Here is a 20,929-nt window from a genome sequence, read left to right on the forward strand (position 1 = left end):
ATGGACACTATTGTATCAATTTTGGTCTCATAGACCCACTGGGTCTTTTGAAGACGTTTAATACAACTTTCTTTCTTTCTTTCTACTTCTTTGTGTTATCATTGTGCATGTGATTAGCATTATTCTTTATTGCTTAGATTAATTATGATGCATCCATTAGTTATAGTTCTGCACAATTAGCATGTTACATTGGTATAAGAGCATTAGGGTTTTTTGAAATCAAGGTTTGCGTTTAGGGTCAAAATTTGTGTTTTTTCTATTTTGCATTAGTGTTTTCAATCCCAACTTCAATATGCAAAGCTAAAATCAAATTAGGGTTTGCAGATTTGCATTTTGGCCCATTTTTTCATGTAGCATAGGTTGTATGTAGACTAGGACAAACAAAAGTCTTAGCCTAGAGCTAACCTACGTAGGAAATGGCCTCTTTTGGATTCTCTCTCGACAAGAACCTCATTCCTACATAGAGATTTGCAACCTTGACAGAGAAGTACATACAAAGAGAGACACCCGCCATTGGCAAAAGTTGAAGAGATGAACAAGTTTAGATGGCAACGAGAAGAACGTCCGGTTAACATTTTGTCCAGATTAAACTTAAGACCATAGGTCTTGGCGTCTCTTTCAGACCCATTCGAGATTGTCTAGGCTACCATACGGGCTCCACAACCCAAGGACGGTGTCTCTAGGAAAGATCTCCCTCTACCCTTTGTGTAGTCCGATATGGGAGTATCAGCCCCTTGCACTCGCATGCAGTCTATTAGGTGTGATGTCAAAGCTTTCTAAATTGTCTCTTAATTGTCTGGCCACATATGGCCTCTGCCTGGTGTGGAAACTGGGATTTGCCGGGTGGTCATGTTGATCAAACACAAAGTGGCTTCTCCTTATAAAGGAGGCCTTATAAAATAGAGCTAGTTGGTACTCGCACAATCACAAAAATGAGGGTGGAGCATTGATTTCCAACATTGGTGGTGGATTGCTTTAGTTCTCTTTGTCATTAGGTGTGTTTGTTTGCAAGTAGCTGTAGAGCACATGCAAATAGGTGCTAATACTGACATCTCTCTCCTTAGAGTCTTGAGAATTATTGGCTTTTAGTGTGGTGTTTGTTGAGTTTTCCATTTGCATTCCAAATGCTCGTGGTTAGTTCAAGGGCTTGAACTAAGAGCACATGCAAGGACCAATTGTCTTTCTAGTCAGGTCATTCAAAAAAGAAAAATAGTTAGGTTATAAAAGTAGACATTTTTTTTTCTGTAGTTATATATTACATTTAGGTGTAGGGCTCGAATTCATGCTCATGCGGCACTGTGGCGTGGTAGCCACTTGGGTAATGACTTTTAAAACATATATGGGTGTTTTTCAAGGCTCTTTACAAGTACTTGCACAATCAAAATTCCAATGGTTTATGCATCTTACACTAGTGACTATGAATGCTAAATACCAAAGGAGAAAAATATAAATCATTGTCTATATTCTTTTTGAAAAATGCATATTATGTGCTGTGTGTTAACAACTTGACCTATTTCCATCATCCTAAACTAACTAGTCATTCCTTTTTCTTTTGGAAGGATGTTGATTCTTGGAAAAGCTCTCTTGTCACATGCACACAGTGTGATGAGATGATTCCTTTGGAAGATTGGGCCAGCCATATCTCAATTCATGAGGTATTTTCATGATCAAATTTGAGCCTCATAAGGTCATTTAAACCAATGAATAGCATTACGAGCTTTTGTTTTTGCTGGTAAAGATGTGCATTGTTTGCTATATAGGTGCAACACTTACATTTGTTTCTTGGTATTGTATTGTGAGGAGGAGCTACAAAAGCACATGGATGCTTTACAAGATTTTGCCACATAGAGGGGGATCTCGGTCAACCTCGGGAAAACCAAGGTTATGGTATTCCACACCTCCTACCGAGTTGCAGGCCATATAGAGATCACTTACATCGGTAGTAGGGTTGAGGTAGTTGTCATTGCATCCCGCACTTGGATGCCATGTGGACATATCTGCACAGTAGCTGTAGGACCTAGAGTGGTAATTGGCCCCTTGTGAGCCCTAGTCTGGGACGAGTCAGCCAGGGATCCACTCTTAAGCGTCCATGGTTGGGTGTACAAGTCCCGTACATGGTTTGGGTTAGGTGCGCATGTCCCGCACATGGAGCAGTGCCAATCTGTACTATGAGTCACCCTTTGGAATGATGATGTGGTGTTCCGAGCATTGATAGGCTTTTAGCCAGATACAAAGGCACTAGGGTAGCATAAAGATGCAAGTAGAAGCAAGAAGTGCAGGGCCATAGACGATGTCTATGTTGGCCCTACACTTCGGGTACCTTTTGGCAGCCCATGGGCCATTGATTAGGCCCATAAAGGCCTTAGGCAGGGCTAATGCCAAAGTCGGCCAGCCCATAGAAGGGCCAGGCCTCAGTTGGCCCTAACAATAGCTAGTCGGCCAGCTTGTTTGCCACGTGTGAAAAGGCGCCTAGTTTATGGTGTTGATTCTAGTCGTGGAGCAATATTGAACTGGCCGACAGCCCCATCAGCACACCAACCTACATATGTAGACCCTATAAAAGCATGGGCTTAGTAAGGCTAATCCATCTCATCATTCACAAGTGTTGAAGACTCCAAGGGCCAAGACAGCCAAAGGAAGACTAACGCTAGGGTGAACTTGAAGGTCAAGAATAGGACATTTTCAAGCTGCTGTTTCCAGCCAAGCAAGGTCTCCAAGAAGTTAATCTTCTACATCATTCAATAAAGCAAATACACCAGCTCTTGGTGGCGGCCCTTCAGAGGTTTCCCCACCCACCCTTGCTCAGGCCCCCAAGGCAGCAACATAACTCTCCCCTGAACCTGTAGCTGAGCATCTTGTAGGTCGCATTTTCTGAGTCTCCCCCAAAGGGGAGAGGGTACCCTTGGGGGGAGACTCGTTCCACCAACAGCCATCTCCTTTATCAGCAGCAACACATGGGAAGTAAGAAATCTTTTGTCTCAGTCACACCGCTTCACGATTACCACCCATTCCTCCACCCGTGAGCAAGCCGACACCATGGGAAGCCTACCTCATGCAAGAACTGAAGAAACTCCAGGGAGAATTAGCAGCACTGAAACACGAGATTATCAAGAAAGATGAACAAATCAACGAACTGAAAGTGCAAGTGCAAGCCATGAAGACGAAGCAAGAGGAAGCACGAGAAGGACCCATACCTACAACACTACAAACAGAAACGACAAACCATGTTTCAAAGGTAAATTCAGTTAACTCACAAGATTTTGTTAAAGAAGTCATATCAGCAGTCAAAGAAAAGGAACGAATGGAAAGTAACAAAAAGGTAATCAGAGTCGGTGGTCTTCCTCAAGGCTGAGATAGGGCAGACATAGCTCAAGAGCTTCGAGAAGACTACATATTAGATACAGATGTGCTTACAGCACAACTGAGCAAAGTAGTCCCCTTCGTGGACTTAGGAGACCCTATCTCTATTATAGTAAAGGGTACACAGGCAAAAGTCTCCTATATGGACAACAATGAGAAAATAGCAGTGATGAAGCAAACAAGGTCTCTCCAAGGGACAAAGGTATGGATAGCTGATGAACTCACCCCGCTACAACTCAAGAACAGATCGGCAGAGCTGAATAAAGTTAAAGAAGCAAGAAAGAATGGCAAATGGGCAATATACAGAGGAGGACAAGCAATCATTAAAGAATTCCGTACCCCACCCCCCTCAAGAGCAAATCCATCCATGGATGAAATATAGCTATTTTTATTTTGAACCTCAATTTCGAACTAGATGCAATAGAACCCATTGTAATTTAAACTCTTAAGAGTCTTAAGAGTTCATTTTGAGTTATTTTTTTTTCAGTTTTATGCCTCTTTGGCATCGATACCCAGAGTGGAATGTAAATGGATGTACCTGATCTGTCCCATAGGTCGGATTCGGCCTCCCGTGGACGTTAATATAACTTTCTTTCTTTCTTTCTCTCTCTCTCCTATGTTTTGTTTCTGTTTTATTTTCCATTACATGGTGAGATATGCCACGGACATCATTGTATCATTTTGATCTCATAGGCCCATTGTGTCTTTAGTAGACGCTTAATATATCTTTCTTTCTCTCTCTCTCTCTCTCTCTCTCTCTCTCTCTCTCTCTCTCTTCCTTCTCTTATCTCCGCTACATTGTGCTATCGTCAAGAACCAAGGTGCTGAATATTCATCATCAAAGTATAATCTTGTCTGTAAGCTTCCGCATGTTACAGTGGTATCAGAGCTATGCCTTTTGGTGAAGAGATTCATCCAAGATTTTTTTTCCCCGCTTGTGTGGTTGGTTATAGACGCCAGTAGTACTCCCATTCTGGTGTGACTCCTGTCTCTCGAAGGATGGTTGGTTTATAGTCTCCGAAAGCGATCGGAAACATCTCCTGTGCGCATAGTGGATGGTTTATTTGCGGTTAGGGAAAAACTTGACCACTCCCACTATGACGAAATCTGAGACAACAGCAGACCCTTGAAGAAATTGTTTCTTCTACCGTGACTGCATCAGGAAGCCAAGTTGCTAGTGGTGATATGAACGCCATGTTCCAGGAATTTATGCACATAATAGGGCACCACTTGAGCACGTCGAACGCCAATTGATTGTAAATCTCTATGTGGCCATCCGTCTGTGGGTGTGGAAAACATTGGAAAAATTCAACTTAGTCCTAGGTTTCGAACTCTCAAGCAAGTTTCCATATTGCCTTAGCAAGGCCATGGAAACTGAGTTGGACTGTCAACTCCAAAGGTTGTTACAATTTGGTTTCATACGCTCTAGTGTGTCTCCGTTCATAGCCCCAATCCTTTTTGTCAAAAAGAAGGATGGATCCTCCCGAGTGTGCATAGACTATCACGCTTTCAATAAGCCGACTGTCAAAAGCAAGTTCCCAATGCCTTGGATTGCCTACAGATTAGAGAGGCTGAATGGAGCTAAGGCGTTTTTGAAGATTGACCTAAAAAGTGGGTACCATTAGGTACAAATTGAGAAAGGGGATATCCCCAAAACCGCATTCCGAATTGAACAGGCCCGCTACGAGTTTGTGGTCATGCCCTTTGGTCTGACAGGCGCCCTAGCTACATGTAACCGCATGATGATGTGTGTGTTCAGGGACTTGATCGTGATGATGAAGGGTTGGCTTTTTGATACCCTAGTCATCTCGACACTCATGTATGCAGCTCCCTTCTAGGCACCAGATTTATCCAACCAGGTCGGCAACACGTAGAGCATCCTCAAATCATGATGTTATCATGGATGATACACAACAAACCATCTGTCTCCCACCAGATCATCCCAACAGAGTTTGCTGCAGCTTCTATGTTGATGGAGCCCCTATTCTAGATAATCATGTATGTACAAAGAGTGAGGGAGATGGATCCACATCGACTCCCCCAACTTGCACTAAGTCATCACAGCAGATATAGCAGAAAGTATCCATCCTGGTATGGCATGGTACGCACTTGGTTTTAGGCACATGGATTACAAATGGATCGACTCCCTCCATTTTAGTTCGACCTAGTTTCCCCATACATTAGCCTTACACATGAGGATAGGAACTGGGTGATCCGATACGATCTACTAGGGAAGCTCCGTAACACCTCACTCCCGAAGGGTGTCTAACAACCACCTTGGTACTCGAACAGAATGCGGAGCCTCTTGCTGCTGCTGGGACTCATCTCCATTCTCAGGCTCAATCTCTACAACTGATTGAGACTGTCTAGCTGGAACAATAGACTGGGAATCATCCTCAGACTCATCTGGGTTTCCAAGAAGTGGCGGCTCATCAACAGTGGAAGCTGGAACATGCTCATCAAAGACATCTCTGGTGACAACAACCTCGTTCCGCTCCGGGTCATACAACCTGTATCCTTTGGAAAGAGAGTTATATCCCACAAATACAAGCTTTTGGGACTTTGAGTCAAGCTTCCCCCTCTGCTTCTTTGGAATGTGAACATAGGCATCACTCCCAAACACACGAAAATGGGAGACATGTGGTTTCCTGCCAAAATAAGCCTCAAATGGAGTCATCTTTGGTACTGAAGTCATTGAAGATCAGTTGAGGATATGGACAGCCGTAGCCACAGCCTCTCCCCAAAGTGGACGAGGAAGATCACGATGCTCTAGCATCGTCCTCGCCATCTCCACCACAGTCCGGTTCTTTCGCTCAACCACTCCATTCTCTGAAGGCGAACCTGTATTGGCCAGCTCTCGCTTGATGCCATGTTCCGCACAAAACTACACTCGCCATCTCCACCACAGTCCGGTTTTTTCGCTCAACCACTCCATTCTCTGAAGACGAACCTGTATTGGCCAGCTCTCGCTTGATGCCATGTTCCGCACAAAACTGCACAAACGCATTAGAAGAGACTTCTCCTCCTTTGTCAGCATGAAAAGTCTTTATCTGCAATCCAGACTCTTTCTCCACCATAACATGCCACTCCTTGAACCGAGCAAAGGCTTGGTCCTTCTGGGAAAGGAAATAAACCCATGTGAATCTGCTACAATCATCAACAAGCAGCATAAAGTACACAGAACCTCCCAAGGATGGGGTTTGCATAGGTCCACACAAGTTAGTGTGTACCAACTCCAAAGGTTTCGAAGTCCGCCTAGAAGCCTGCTTTGAAAAAGATTCCTTGTGCTGCTTACCACGATTGCAAGAACTACAATGTCGCTACCTGCTGCCAACATCTGGCAAGCCATCCACCATTTGGTCTCGAAAAGCCCACCGCACCACATCCACATTCAAGTGGCCAAAATGGAAGTGCCACAAGTCACCGATCTAAGTGCCTGTCAGAGAAGAGAGTGCTGAGAGTTTGTAGATACCGTTCTTCGCTCCGCCTTTCCATACAACTTGGCCTGTTTCTCTGTCCCCCATAGAGCAACATAATGCTCCTCAAACTCCAACCGGAAGCCATTCTTGCAAACCTCATGCACTGACAATAGGTGAAAACCAAGTGTGGGGATGTAAGAACACGAGAGGAATGCTCCCCCCTCTGCCATCGGGAATGATCTCCATCTTGCCCTCATTGTGAATTGGTATAGTGGAATTGTCGCCAATGAAAATGCGATCTGACTGCCGTTTAAGATCTTGTAAAAACTCTCGGGAAGGAGTCATGTGCCTGGAAGCACCGCTATCGAGAATCCACTCCCGAGTATCCCTGGCGGTGAAACCGTCTCCTCGCTCGAAGAAGATGAAGCATTTGTGTCCGAAATCTCCAAGTGCACAAAGGTTGGAGTCTTTGCAGCTGAAGCTGAAGAATCAACACTCTTCGAGGTACTCCGCTTAGGACATTTTCGCCAATAGTGGCCTTTCTCGCCACAATCGTTATAGGTCCGCTCGGCCTTCAATTTATCACGGTCTGAGTCGGGCTTCTTCTCAGAAGATTTCTCCGATGAAGACTTTCCTTTGCCCTTATTGTTGTTGTTACGGCCTTTCGACCGCTGGCTAGTCAAGGCCTCAAAACCTCCGCCCTGTGGAGGGTTCGTAAAATGCTCTTCCTGGTCCAAGACCATAGACACAAGCTCCTCCCATGTGATGGTGCTGAGCCTGCCACTGGTGATCAAAGAGGAGTAAAATGCTGAGTACTGAGAGGGCAAGTGAGACAACAAAGTGATGGCCATCTTTGTAGGATTCATCATCCTGCATCTGCACTTCCAAGGAGATCCGCTTCATGGGTGATACCTTGTTATGCAGAGAAGCCAAATGCTGCCAAATCCCTCTGGCCAGCGTCATATGTTTTATATGATTAATCACTTGTGGTGTGCAATTAAGGAAGATGAAAGAACGCACACGAGCATTGACACGATCCCACAACTTTGCCTGAGCCTTCTGTTCTTTCCTAGTAGAGGGTAAAAGCTCCCCGTCCTCCAACTCCAACCGTGGAACACCAACCACAATGAAATCAACCAAATCATAAGACTCCAAGACAGACTCCATCATTACCTTCCATATGCCGTAGTTGTTCCTGTCCAACTGTCGATCCACCGGGAATGTGGGGAGAGTAGGGATCTTCACGTGCTTCTCAGCCATCTCAAGGGTTCACAAGGTCTTGTGAAGGGAGGGTGGGTGGGAAAAAAAATAAAGAAGAGGCTGCAAATAGTATGTAAGGTGGCTGTCCAACGGTGATGGCTGCCTTCTACCCGATCTCCAATTCCCGAACAGCCCAAACAATCTCCAATTAGCACCACAAATTAGCAAACCCTCAAGCTCCCACTGTCTCCAAGCTTCAAGCCACCTGGGGCTCTGATACCATGTCAGAATGCACAACATAAATGAAAGACAATTTAAAACGGAAATTGACCAATAACACTTGACACCAACACTGGGACCGGAAAGGGCCGCCCCCCTCCCCTCAATACATTTGTATTTCTTGGAGTATTTATATGTACAAGTGTCACGGGTCAATAGGCCAGATTTCTCCTCACATGGAGTGAATACAACTCAAACAATTGGGTACTTGTCGATGAAGTCTGGACAGTCGAAGAATTTCCAAGTCACAAGCACACTCCCACCTTCATTGGGTGCACACCTGCCTTTCACTGGTCTTCTGGGACCGTGCACTAACAGGCACGCCTGTACTAGCACATGCAAAGGGGTGCACCGCGGAGGGAACATTGCCTGGTTCTCCTAGATAAGCTTTGCTCTTGGATTCGCTAGTGTTTCTAACCTTCACTGGCTCTCAGAAATCTGAGGGCGCGGTTAGCACTACCACTTAGGGAAAAACAAACCAAACTAGGAAAGTTTCTTGAGTATGGTTATAGCATAAACATACTTTGTTCCTGCTCTGCACAAAACTTAAAGAAATCTTTGAACTTAATTTAGCAAATTTTAGTTTTACACAAATAAGAAACACAAGGCACCTGGTATAGCTTGTAGCAGGAGTCAATGGAGATGCATTCCTTTCACCATGCAGTCAAGTCCACTTGGTACAGTAAGTACAGATCTTGGTACAACAAGTACAGGTCTTGGTTCATCAAGTACAAGCTTGGTATAGTTCAGGTACAACATGGTACATGAGGTACAATCTAGTATAACAGGTACAGGTGCAGTCTGCAGGCAGGTATAACAGTCGTACAGTAGATTCAGGCGTGTACAGGGCATGTACAACACACGGGTGCAGGTACAGCAGTAGGTATAGTAGTTGTACAACAGAAGCAGGCGTGTACAGGGCAGGTACAACACACGGGTGCAGGTACAACAGTCCTACAATAGAAGCAGGCGTGTACAGGGCAGGTACAGCAGCCCCTTTCACCATTCACTTGTGGAGAGAATTCTCTCCATGCAATAGTTGCTTTAAGTATTATTAAACTTTAATCAAAGGTTAGTTTATGGGCACCCACACTAGAAAATAAATGTCCAGCCCAAATTTTAAATGTGTGTGAACACATTTACTTATAAACATTAAAGTTAACCATAGCTTATGGATTTTACATTTTAAAAGGGCCAAAATGTTAGCAAGCAGCACTCCCACGGTACACTGGGGGCGTCCCTGTCCAGTGTACTGGCACGGCAAAACAGGCAAACACACGCAAACAAATCATGCGAAAACAAGTTTATGCATGCAGTCACAAATGCATGTGCACATGTAATGGACGAAATCTCCCTTTCATGAAACTTGTACAAAAAGTTATTGTCGGGCACAAAACTGGCGCTACAGAAATACGAATGTATGTCCTGGTCTTCATATGGAGTGACAATCCCATAGGTAAGACGCCATCCTAGCCATACACGGGTAGCACCAATAGGCTCTCGTCCATACAACACGAAGCAGGTCACACACGGGTGGCACAAAACTGGTTCCCGTCCATGTGACGCAGTACTGGTCACACACGGGTGGCACGAATCTGGCTCCCATCCATGTGACACCAAAAGACTAGCCCTTTTACATGGGACACCGGCCTGGCCCCATGTGAACATGGCACAAATCTGGCCGCTCTATGGAGTAACAATCCCAGAAGAGTGGCTCTAGACATGTAGATGGACCAAATGGTGACATTATGTAGACTCTGTCAAAGGTGGGTTGAGTCGGAGTTCGCTAGTGCCCAGTCTACTATAAGATCGGAGGAAGATTTCATTGTCTATTTAGAGAGGGCTTTGGACCCTTATCCCGGATCATGGAGTACCTAGATCAGAGGTGCCTTGGACTCTTCCTACCGGAGCTCAGCCGACACAGAGAGTCACTACTCAGAGATCCTTGCTCCCAACACTCCTCTCAGCTTACCATCACCATTTTTTTCCACCCTAGAGGGGTGGATAGGGAGGCACTAGAGCCCACCACAGTGGATACGGGAGCCTATACCACAGTCCCCCCCTCGCAACAGGCCCATGGGAGTCGCATTAGATCGGGGGCGCACACTCCAGAGAGCTAGACGCCCTCGTCCCGTTGGAACCCTAGCCACCCCAGCTCATCATCCCTAGATTCAAGCGATCCTACCCTGCCATCAAGCGGCCTCATCGTTAGAGCAAACTATTGACATCTCTAGCTTTCTTGTATTTCACCCATGAGGACATCCTGGATGGACCCTTGCGCGGCATACAAGGTTGATTGACTGTTTTTATTCAGCTCTCCCGTATCCCATCACTTATTGTACCCTATAGGATCTATGTTTTTCATCTTGTATAATCTCAGAGTCTCAGATCTTAGCTTTCAGTTTTCAGTTTTAGTCTACTGTTGCTTTTTCTTTTTTTATCCAGGACGACATTTCATGGACACTATGTATATATTATTTTGGTCTCATAGACCCTTTTGGTCTTTGAAGATGTTAATATAGCTTTTATTCTCTCTCTCTCTCTCTCTCTCACGGCTGGGATAGAAAACTCCCTTTGCCTCACTCCCACGTAACCCCTCACGGCATCCATCATCTCCTCGCTTGCCACCCCCTCACCTCCTCGCTAACTCAGCCCCTCTCTCTATGGTCTCTCTCAACCACCCCCTCACCACTCTCTCTCACTCACCCTCCCGTCCTCGCCAACCTCTCCCTCGCCAGCCTTTTCCCGGCTTCTTTCCTCTCTCGCTCTCTACGTCTCCCGGCTTTCTCTCAGTCCCCCACAGCAGTAGCCTCTCTCTCTCTCGCCTGTCTGCCCGCCCTTTTCCATTTCGCCTGTGTCCTCTGCTCTGCTCCGCCATTTCGCCTGTGTGCCCCGCCCTTTTCCATTTCGCCTGTCTGCCCGCCTCTCTCATTTCGCCTGTGTGCCCCCCCTTTCCCATTTCGCCTGTCTGCCCCGCCTCTCTCATTTCGCCGTCTGCCCGCCTCTCTCATTTCGCCTGTGTGCCCCCCCTTTCCCATTTCGCCTGTGTGCCCCGCCTCTCTCATTTCGCCTGTCTGCCCGCCTCTCTCATTTCGCCTCTGCTCTGCTCGCCAGTTCGCCAGTTCGCCTTGCCGCACAGTTTTGCTGGCAATGGCCAGTCTATCTATGCGTTAGGCTGGTCGCTCGGGCCCCTTTCCCCACCCACCCTTGCTCAGGCCCCCAAGGCAGCAGCATAACTCTCTCTCTCTCTCGCTTCTTCCATGGCTCCCCCCTTGCGCAACCCGATGAAGGCGACCTTTATGGTCACAAACAAGAGGATAACAAATGTGGAAAAGGAAATGAAGGAATGGAAGGCAGAGATGGAGGGATGGTGGAAGGAGAAAGCCAACTTTCTCCAAATGGTATTCAATGAGGGTAAGTGGTGGAAAGAGGAGAAGGAGGACCTCTTAGCGGAAGTCAAAGACCTTCACGGGGAAGTCAACACGCTCAAAGGCGTAATTTCAGCTCTTCAGAGGGAGCTTGCAGAGGCCAAGGCAAATGGTGGACTTGAAGACGGTGAAATTCAGCCATCAATGATAGAAGAGCTCAAGGTTATCAAAGAACAAGTACGGGCAATTAAGGAAGAAGAGAAGCAGCATGAAGCAAAGACTTCCTCATGGGTGGAAGTCATCACCAAGACGCAAAAGAAGATGGATGAAGCGGAGAAGTGGATAGAGGTCGCCAAGAAGGGTAAAGGTAAGGAGATAACAACCCCTACACCTACAAGCATTAACATGACTTTGGAAGAGGAACAACGAAGACGTACACGTGCTTTGCATGTGAGGATTACCGGCCTTAAAGACAAGGATAAAGTTGAAGAGGAGGTGAAAGAGCTTATGGTGTTGATGGGGATTGATAGTCCGGCACACGCAAAAGCTTGGAGAGTGGGCAAAAAAAGCGGAGGCAACGGGGAAACATCAAAGGAAAGAGCTCTCATACTTCGCTTCCCCTCTATTGAGGCGAAGGAGTTCTTGAAGAGACGACCCACTTTAAAGAATACAGGCATTTTTCTTGGTGATGATCTTACTCTTTCACAGCTTGCACATATGAAGGAAGTTATGCCAGAGATTAGAGCGGCAAGAGAAAAGGGAAAGATAGCATTTTATAGAGAAGGGAGGGTGGTCATCGTGGAGCGACGCTCTACATGACGGTGCGAGACCTATGGGACCAAATTAAAGCTGGCAGCCTGGAACTGCAATGGATCCCTCAGACTTGATGTAGGTGCCTTTGAGGACAGCTTTAGAGATAGAGATATAGTCTTCTACTCGGAGACTCACCAGGCTCCTGGTCAGATGATGCCACAGGTGATAGGATACAGATGGGAGACAGCTTGCAGAGTAGGGACGAGATCGGTACACAGTAGTAGAGGATCAGGAGGGGTGGCAGTTCTTTTCAGGGAGGAGCTGCAACCGCTTCTACACATCGTTCGGAGAGATGATCAGGCCAGATATATGTGGGTGAGACTGAGGGCCGACACAGGCAGATTCCTGTATATTGCCATATGCAACCGCTTCTACACATCGTTCGGAGAGATGATCAGGCCAGATATATGTGGGTGAGACTGAGGGCCGACACAGGCAGATTCCTGTATATTGCCATATGCTATTTTGCTCCTAGTACATCGACATATGCAGCACCTAGAGGGCAGTCTCCTTTCTCTGTGCTAGATGATGACATATGGGAGTTCTCTAGGGATGGAGACATCATCCTGTTAGGGGACTTTAATGCCCGGACGGGCAACCGCCAGACAGCCTTTTATGATACCTCGGAGGAGATGCTGAGAGAGCTGGACACTCTGGATATGGGATTAGACAGACGCTCACAGGATGTGGAGTGCACAGAGTATGGGAGATATTTGGTAGATATGGGGACTGCACATGGGTTGGCCATACTTAATGGCTTGCAGAGGTTTCCGTCAGCAGCTGGATTTACTTGCTTTCCACATAGACATGGTGCTAGCACAGTGGATTATGTTATGGCTATGCCCAGCTTTGTTTCATGCATTGAGGACTTCACAGTTGGATCTCGGCCCATTGGGGTAGTAGTGGATCATGCATTGTTGACATTGACTATCTCTTTTCACTTTACCACAGCTCAGAGGACACGAGGGGCAGATCACACTCGATATACTTTTACCTCAGAGACTGATGCTGTCTACACAGATGGGATTTATAAACGTCTGTACACAGAGGAGCCAGGGAGACCTTTGGAGGAGTTGACCCATATACTGACAGAGACTTTACATGATGCAGCGAGAGAGGCATATCCACATACTCAGCCTGGACAGAGACAGCGTTCTAGATGTATGCCCCAGAACAGCTGGTATGATGAGGAGTGTAGAGAGACCAGAGCCCGACTGCAGCGGGAGGTTGCTTTGGGAGTCACTACTCACCGACAGTCACGTATTGCCTTCCGACGTCTTGTGCGAAGGAAGAAGCGGGCCGGCCTTGCTCAGCTAGAGCAAGAATTATACCAGCTGTTCTTGAGCCAGGACTCGAGGGAGGCTTGGCGTCTGTTTCATGAGTCCTCCCCTGCTTTGGCCATCACTTCTACAGAGGTCTGGGGTAGTTGTGCAGCATCTCTATATACAGTTCCTGGACAGACACCTTTTCCTGACCCGTCAGCACCATGCCCACAGACATGTACTTTCTTTACCGCAGAGATGGTAAGGAAGGCCATTGATAGGATGAAGACTGGGAGAGCATATGATCATGATGGATTGGTCGCTGAGCACTTTATTCATGCGAGAGACATGCTGGCAGAGCTTCTAGCAGTGATGTTCAATCGTGCTATGTGCGAAGGCTTACCCGAGACTTGGAGTAGGTCCACCATCGTGCCTATCTTCAAGTCAGGGGACCCTATGGAGCCAGGGAATTATCGCACTATTATGATTGGTCACACACTAGCACGATTGTATGCATCCATTCTTGAGCAGCAGTTGAGTAGATGGGCAGAGAGAGTTGGCATTCGAGCAGAGGGACAGGCAGGGTTCAGGAGAGGTTTCTCTACTCTTGACCACATCTTGACTCTCTGGGCCATTATTGAGGAGGGCAGGTCGCATGGGCGACGAATTTATTGTAGCTTTGTGGACTTCCGCAAAGCATTTGATACAGTGCCCAGAGCCAGATTGATGAGGCGATTACAGGAGATGGGGGTACCCACAGAGCTCATATGGGGGATTCTGGCTTTATATAGATCAGTTGCAGGACAGGTACGCACCCCAGAGGGGGTCTCTACTTTGGTTCACTCCACTATAGGAGTGAAGCAAGGTTCCCCGTCATCTCCTTCACTGTTTGGTATGTATGTGGATGAGGCTTCTGACTACATTGAGAGATTGGGGGACAGAGGAGCCCAGCTAGCAGGTACATGGATCCCACTATTGTTATATGCTGATGATATTGTGTTGATCTCTGATTCCCCTGAGGGTATGCAGCGTCATCTGGATGCTTTACATGAGTTTGCACATGATAGTGGATTGTCTGTCAACCTTGGCAAAACCAAGGTTATGGTGTTTAACACCACGCCACAGTGGGTTAGGCGATCAGCTTCCACATTTACATATGGGCAAGAGATTGTGGAGTATACAGATGCATATACATATCTTGGGGTAGTATTCAGTGGACCAGTGTTTTCGATGAGGAGAGCAGCAGAGACTAGATTGACTAGAGCACGTGCAGCCCTGGGTGGTTTGGAGAGGATGTGTTCGCAGGTTCAGTTTCAGGAACCTCGAACGAAACTTTGGCTTTTTGATACTCTAGTGACATCAGCTATGCTTTATGGAGTGCAGATATGGGGACCTTCAGTGGGCCATCATAGCGCAGGCGGGTGGAGAGGTATGGAGAGGCCTTTGGTATCTATGATTGCTAGGATTATAAGAGCCAAGGCCGTGGTACCTCATGAGATTATTCGAGCAGAGCTGGCGGCTGCCCCTCTGGTGATTGAGGCTCTTACGAGATCAGTCTCCTACATACATGGCTTGTGGGATCTCCCCCGAGACAGATATGCACGCCTCGCCCTGGAGTCCTCCCGACAGTTAGCTTTACAGGGAGACACGGCTTGTTGGTATGGACAGATGACATCTTGGTTCCAGGCACATGGTTTTAGCATGGACAGATTGCCTCCCTTCCAGTATTCTCTGGAGGCACCCTCTCTCACTCTCACACGGACAGAGATTACCAGACTCATCCGTCAGGATTTAGTTCAGCTGGACATTAGGAGGACATGGATACAGGCGACTGAGGAGCTGGGCACGAAGATGGCTTTCTACAGAGAGCATTTTCTTCAGCTCACAGCAGATGGTTTTGTGATCAGACCCAGTTACATGGATGTACACTTGTCTCATGCAGTACGATGTGCTATTGGTCAGATTCGCACATCCTCACACCAGCTTGAGATTGAGATTGGCCGATATAGAGGTATACCAGCTGAGGCCAGGATATGCCGAGTATGCCATGGGGAGCCAGAGACAGAGCTGCATTATATATGCCATTGTACTGCATACTATGAGATACGTGGTCGTTTCCACTGTTTATTCAGAGAGGGTTTTGGACCACTTTCCAGAGTCATGGGGTACCAGGACCAGAGGTGTTTGGGATTGTTCTTGCTTGAGCTGCGGAGACATAGAGATAGCCTGCTTAGGCACACAGAGAGCCAGACTCAGAGGCACATTACAGATTTCTTTAGTCCAGCCATCACTGTGCCAGATGGACCACAGCAGCAGCAGGACATGGATACCGCCCACACCAGGGGTACACTGATTGATCGTGCGATTGAGCTTGGGTGGTTCAGACGACCACGACCACGGAGGGGGGCATCCTAGCATAGACGGAGGTTGTAGCGGCAGATTCGGATTATTCTTGCGAGGCATGCGGGACACCCAGTCAGGGTGCTGACCATAGAGGATATTGAGGAGATCCGCCAGTGTCCGATGCGGCACATACTATGAGATGGAGGCACCTCCATAGTGTACCCCTCTGTCCCACATGATATTGTATCCCTTCACTATATTCCACTCACCTCCATAGCGTACCCCCCCCCCCCCCCCCCCTCGCTATATTCCAGTTCCAGTTTCATTTTCTAGGTACCAGTAGTATCATCTTTATTTTTCATTTTTCTGGGTTTTTTTATCCAGACATTGTATCAGATCCACCATGATGTAACTTTTGGTCTCATAGGTCATTATGGCCTTTTGAAGACGTTAATATAACATTTCATTTCATTTCATTTCATTTCATTTCTCTCTCTCTCTCTCTCTCTCTCTCTCTCTCTCTAGTAGCATTGGCTTCCCACTCTCCCTAGTTGCTGCTTCTGGATGCTCCCTATTGATGTATTGTAGGGCTAGGTACTTACCTTCAATTCTTTCTTTTCTTTTCCAGATTGTGTATCAAATGTAACATGGTTGTAACTTTGGTCTCATAGGTCACTTTGGCCTTTTGAAGACGTTAATATAACATTTAATTTAATTTCATTTCTCTCTCTCTCTCTCTCTCTCTCTCTCTCCATAGGTTGTATGATGATGGTCCCACTTTGTATCATATGGCTCGGATTTGACATTCTTAGCTCACAGCTCTAGTCTTTGTTTTCTTTTTGTACCATGATGAGATTACATGGATACTATTGTATCACTTTTGGTCTCATAGACCCACTGTGTCTTTAGAAGGCATTTAATATAGTTCGTTCTCTCTCTCTCTCTCAGAGACATGTGCTTTCTTTACTGCTGAGATGGTAACGAAAGCTATTGACAGGATGAGGACTGGGAGAGCATATGATCATGATGGTTTGGTAGCAGAGCACTTTATTCATGCCAGAGATATGCTTGCAGAGCTTATTGCTATGATGTTTAACCGAGCCATGTGTGAGGGTTTTCCTGAGACTTGGAATATGTCCACAATTGTGCCTATCTTCAAGTTAGGGGTTTTCTTCCTGGGAATTATCGTACCATCATGATTGGTCACACATTGGCTAGGAGCTTGAGATCCTAGCGGATATGATACGGAGAGTACTAACACTATATGAGTTGGTGACAAGGAGAGTACAGGCACCCGGAGATATGTCAGAGGAGATAGTACTATTGGGGTGAAACAAGGATGCCCACTATCACCCACTCTCTTTGGACTCTATGTTGGAAAACTTCATTGACAGATTGGGAGGGGTTAGATCTAGACTGGCTGATACACTAGTACCCATCCTCCTGTATGTAGGTCTACACTCACAGAGAGTCCTCACACAGTTTTTGCCTCAACAACCCCTAAGGTGACTACACGTTGTACCCGTGAGCAAGAGGAGCCCTAGCTCAAGCCTCAGATAGACCCGCCATCACCTTATCCAGAGCACCCATCAATGAGGGGTCACCATCGAGAGAGCATGCCAGATTCGACGGGTCTGATGTCCATGCCCTGGGACCCTCGGCACATCAGCTCCAGAACCGGGACAATCTTGAGAGGTACTGGAACCACCCCCCTTGAAGTGGATGTGTCTCACCTCATAGATGTAAATGTGGATGGCATGGAGACACCTGTTACATGGTGTACACATGCCCCAAGGCCAAAAGCCTTGGGGCTTTAAATAGGTAGCATTATTTTGTCTTTTTCGTCTGTTTACAAGTATTTTTGGAACGCATAATCTTTGTAATCCCTTATGTCTTATAGACGCTTTTAGTCATTAACCCGCGCTGCCTGCCCGTCTCCGTGTCTGCCCGCCTGTGTGTTGCTCCCTTCGCCTCCCCTATCCCACCCACCCTACCTGTCTCCCTGTCCGCCCGCCTGTGTGCTGCTCACATAACTCTCCGTGTCCGCCCGCCTGTGTGTTGCTCCCTTCGCCTCCCCTATCCCACCCACCCTACCTGTCTTCGTGTCCGCCCGCGTGTGTGCTGCCCACCCACCCTACCTGTCTCCCTGTCCGCCCGCCTGTGTGCTGCTCCCTTCGCCTCCCCTATCCCACCCACCCTACCTGTCTCCCTGTCCGCCCGCCTGTGTGCTGCTCAGATTTCTTCCAGAGAGCTATGCCTGTGCCAGCTGACGTACCACGTGGGGTGACCGCACAGAGAGCAGAGGAATTGAGAGCCAGGAGGAAACCTAGACAGACTGGACATAGAGCACCCCGACTCCGCCACCGAGAGATAGCAGCTATCCGAATGAGACACCAGATGGAGACACAGGAGAGGCTAGCTCGCTTTCATTCAGACTCAGGGTACATGTTCATGCCATTCACAGCCTCAGCATCGGCGATGTATGATATCTTATATCCCTCTTATGGCACTGGATGGAGTTAGACATAGATCTGCATAGCATGCTTGTACTACCCCTTCAGCATATAGAGATGCATCTTGCCTTAGCACTCCATCCACATCCCCACCCCCCTTATATTGTTTGTATATGGGCTCCACCGATCCATGATGATTCACAGTTGTATCCAGACACATGTGCACTTTTTCTTTTGTTTCTTTTCTTCCGATGACCGGAAGAACACAGTTGTATTATTTTTTGTCTCATAGGCCGACTTTGGCCTCTCGTAGACGTTAATATATCTTTCTTTCTTTCTCTCTCTCTCTCTCTCTCTCTCTCTGCCTGCATTTCGCCCCTTTCTCTTCGATTCTCTCCTCCCCACCGCCTTCTCTCTCTTCGCTCCCTTTCCCCACCCTTTCTCTTCGCTTCTCTCTCTCTCTGCCTGCATTTCGCCCCTTTCTCTTCCCTTCACTGCATTTCGCCCCTTTCTCTTCGCTTCACTGCATTTCGCCCCTTTCTCTTCGATTCTCTCCTCCCCACCGCCTTCTCTCTCTTCGCCCCCTTTCCCCACCCTTTCTCTTCGCTTCTCTCTCTCTGCCTGCATTTCGCCCCTTTCTCTTCGCTTCACTGCATTTCGCCCCTTTCTCTTCGCTTCACTGCATGTCGCCCCTTTCTCTTCGATTCTCTCCTCCCCACCGCCTTCTCTCTCTTCGCCCCCTTTCCCCACCCTTTCTCTTCGCTTCTCTCTCTCTCTGCCTACATTTCGCCCCTTTCCCCACCCACCCTTGCTCAGGCCCCCAAGGCAGCAACATAACTCTCCCCTGCATCTGTAGCTGAGCATCTTGTAGGTCGCATTCTCTGAGTCTCCCCCAAAGGGGAGAGGGTACCCTTGAGGGGGGGACTCGTTCCACCAACAGCCCTCTCCTTTATCAGCAGCAACACATGGAAAGTAAGAAGCCTTTTGCCTCAGTCACCGCTTCACGATTACCGCCCATTCCTCCACCCGTGAGCAAGCCGACACCATGGGAAGCCTACCTCATGCAAGAACTGAAGAAACTCCAGGGAGAATTAGCAGCACTGAAACACGAGACTATCAAGAAAGATGAACAAATCAACGAACTGAAAGTGCAAGTGCAAGCCATGAAGACGAAGCAAGAGGAAGCACGAGAAGGACCCATACCTACAACACTACAAACAGAAACGACAAACCATGTTTCAAAGGTAAATTCAGTTAACTCACAAGATTTTGTTAAAGAAGTCATATCAGCGGTCAAAGAAAAGGAACGAATGGAAAGTAACAAAAAGGTAATCAGAGTCGGTGGTCTTCCTCAAGGTTGGGATAGGGCAGACATAGCTCAAGAGCTTCGAGAAGACTACATATTAGATACAGATGTACTTACAGCACAACTGAGCAAAGTAGTCCCCTTCGTGGACTTAGGAGACCCTATCTCTATTATAGTAAAGGGTACACAGGCAAAAGTCTCCTATATGGACAACAATGAGAAAATAGCAGTGATGAAGCAAACAAGGTCTCTCCAAGGAACAAAGGTATGGATAGCTGATGAACTCACCCCGCTACAACTCAAGAACAAATCGACCGAGCTGAATAAAGTTAAAGAAGCAAGAAAGAATGGCAAACGGGCAATATACAGAGGAGGACAAGCAATCATTAAAGAATTCCGTACCCCACCCCCCTCAAGAGCAAATCCATCCATGGATGAAATATAGCTATTTTTATTTTGAACCTCAATTTCGAACTAGATGCAATAGAACCCATTGTAACTTAAACTCTTAAGAGTCTTAAGAGTTCATTTTGAGTTATTTTTTTTTCAGTTTTATGCCTCTTTGGCATCGATACCCAGAGTGGAATGTAAATGGATGTACCTGATCTCTCCCATAGGTCGGATTCGGCCTCCCGTGGACGTTAATATAACTTTCTTTCTTTCTTTCTCTCTCTCTCTCTCTCTCTCTCTCTCTTGCAGAGCTTATTGCTATGATGTTTAACCGAGCCACGTGTGAGGGTTTTCTTGGGACTTGGAATATCTCCACGATTGTGCCTATCTGCAAGTCAGGGGATCCCATGCTTCGTGGGAATTATCGTACCATCATGATTGCCCACACATTGGCTAGATTATATGCATCTATTCTTGAGCAAGAGTTGAGTAGATGGGGAGATAGAGAGGGCATACGTGCATCAGGGCAGGCAGGGTTCAGGAGAGGTTTCTCCACTCTTGACCATATCTTGACACTCAGAGCTATTATTGAGGAGGACAGATTATATGGCACGAGGATTTATTGTTGCTTTGTGGATTTCCGTAAAGCTTTTGACAGAGTACCCAGAGCCAGACTGATGTGCAGACTACAGGAGATGGGAGTGCCCACAGAGGTGATTTGGGGAATCATGGCTTT

The 20,929-nt window shown here is 47.0% G+C and overlaps 1 protein-coding gene across 10 annotated transcripts in view; it reads left to right on the forward strand.

Annotated features, from left to right (window-relative positions):
* The window catches only part of LOC147635519 (Peptidase C78, ubiquitin fold modifier-specific peptidase 1/ 2), a 101,780-nt gene that overhangs the window by 19,595 nt on the left and 61,256 nt on the right, over positions 1-20,929 (forward strand). For 8 of the 10 annotated variants that reach the window (XR_015266669.1, XR_015266670.1, XR_015266668.1 and 5 more), the window contains exon 3: positions 1,560-1,655. The exons of 1 other annotated variant lie outside the window; for it this stretch is intronic. Coding sequence is in view for 3 of the 9 variants with exons in the window: in XM_086802849.1 (XP_086658975.1) it covers positions 1,560-1,655 (96 nt within the window). In the remaining 6 variants the exon portion in view is untranslated. Of the gene's footprint in view, positions 1-1,559; positions 1,656-20,929 lie in introns of those variants that run through there. One more of the 10 variants, XM_086802850.1, reaches the window with a different exon arrangement.

Source organism: Cibotium barometz, chromosome 9, assembly GCF_041138505.1.
Source record: "Cibotium barometz isolate CiBa-2024 chromosome 9, ASM4113850v1, whole genome shotgun sequence".
NCBI lineage: Eukaryota > Viridiplantae > Streptophyta > Polypodiopsida > Cyatheales > Cibotiaceae > Cibotium > Cibotium barometz.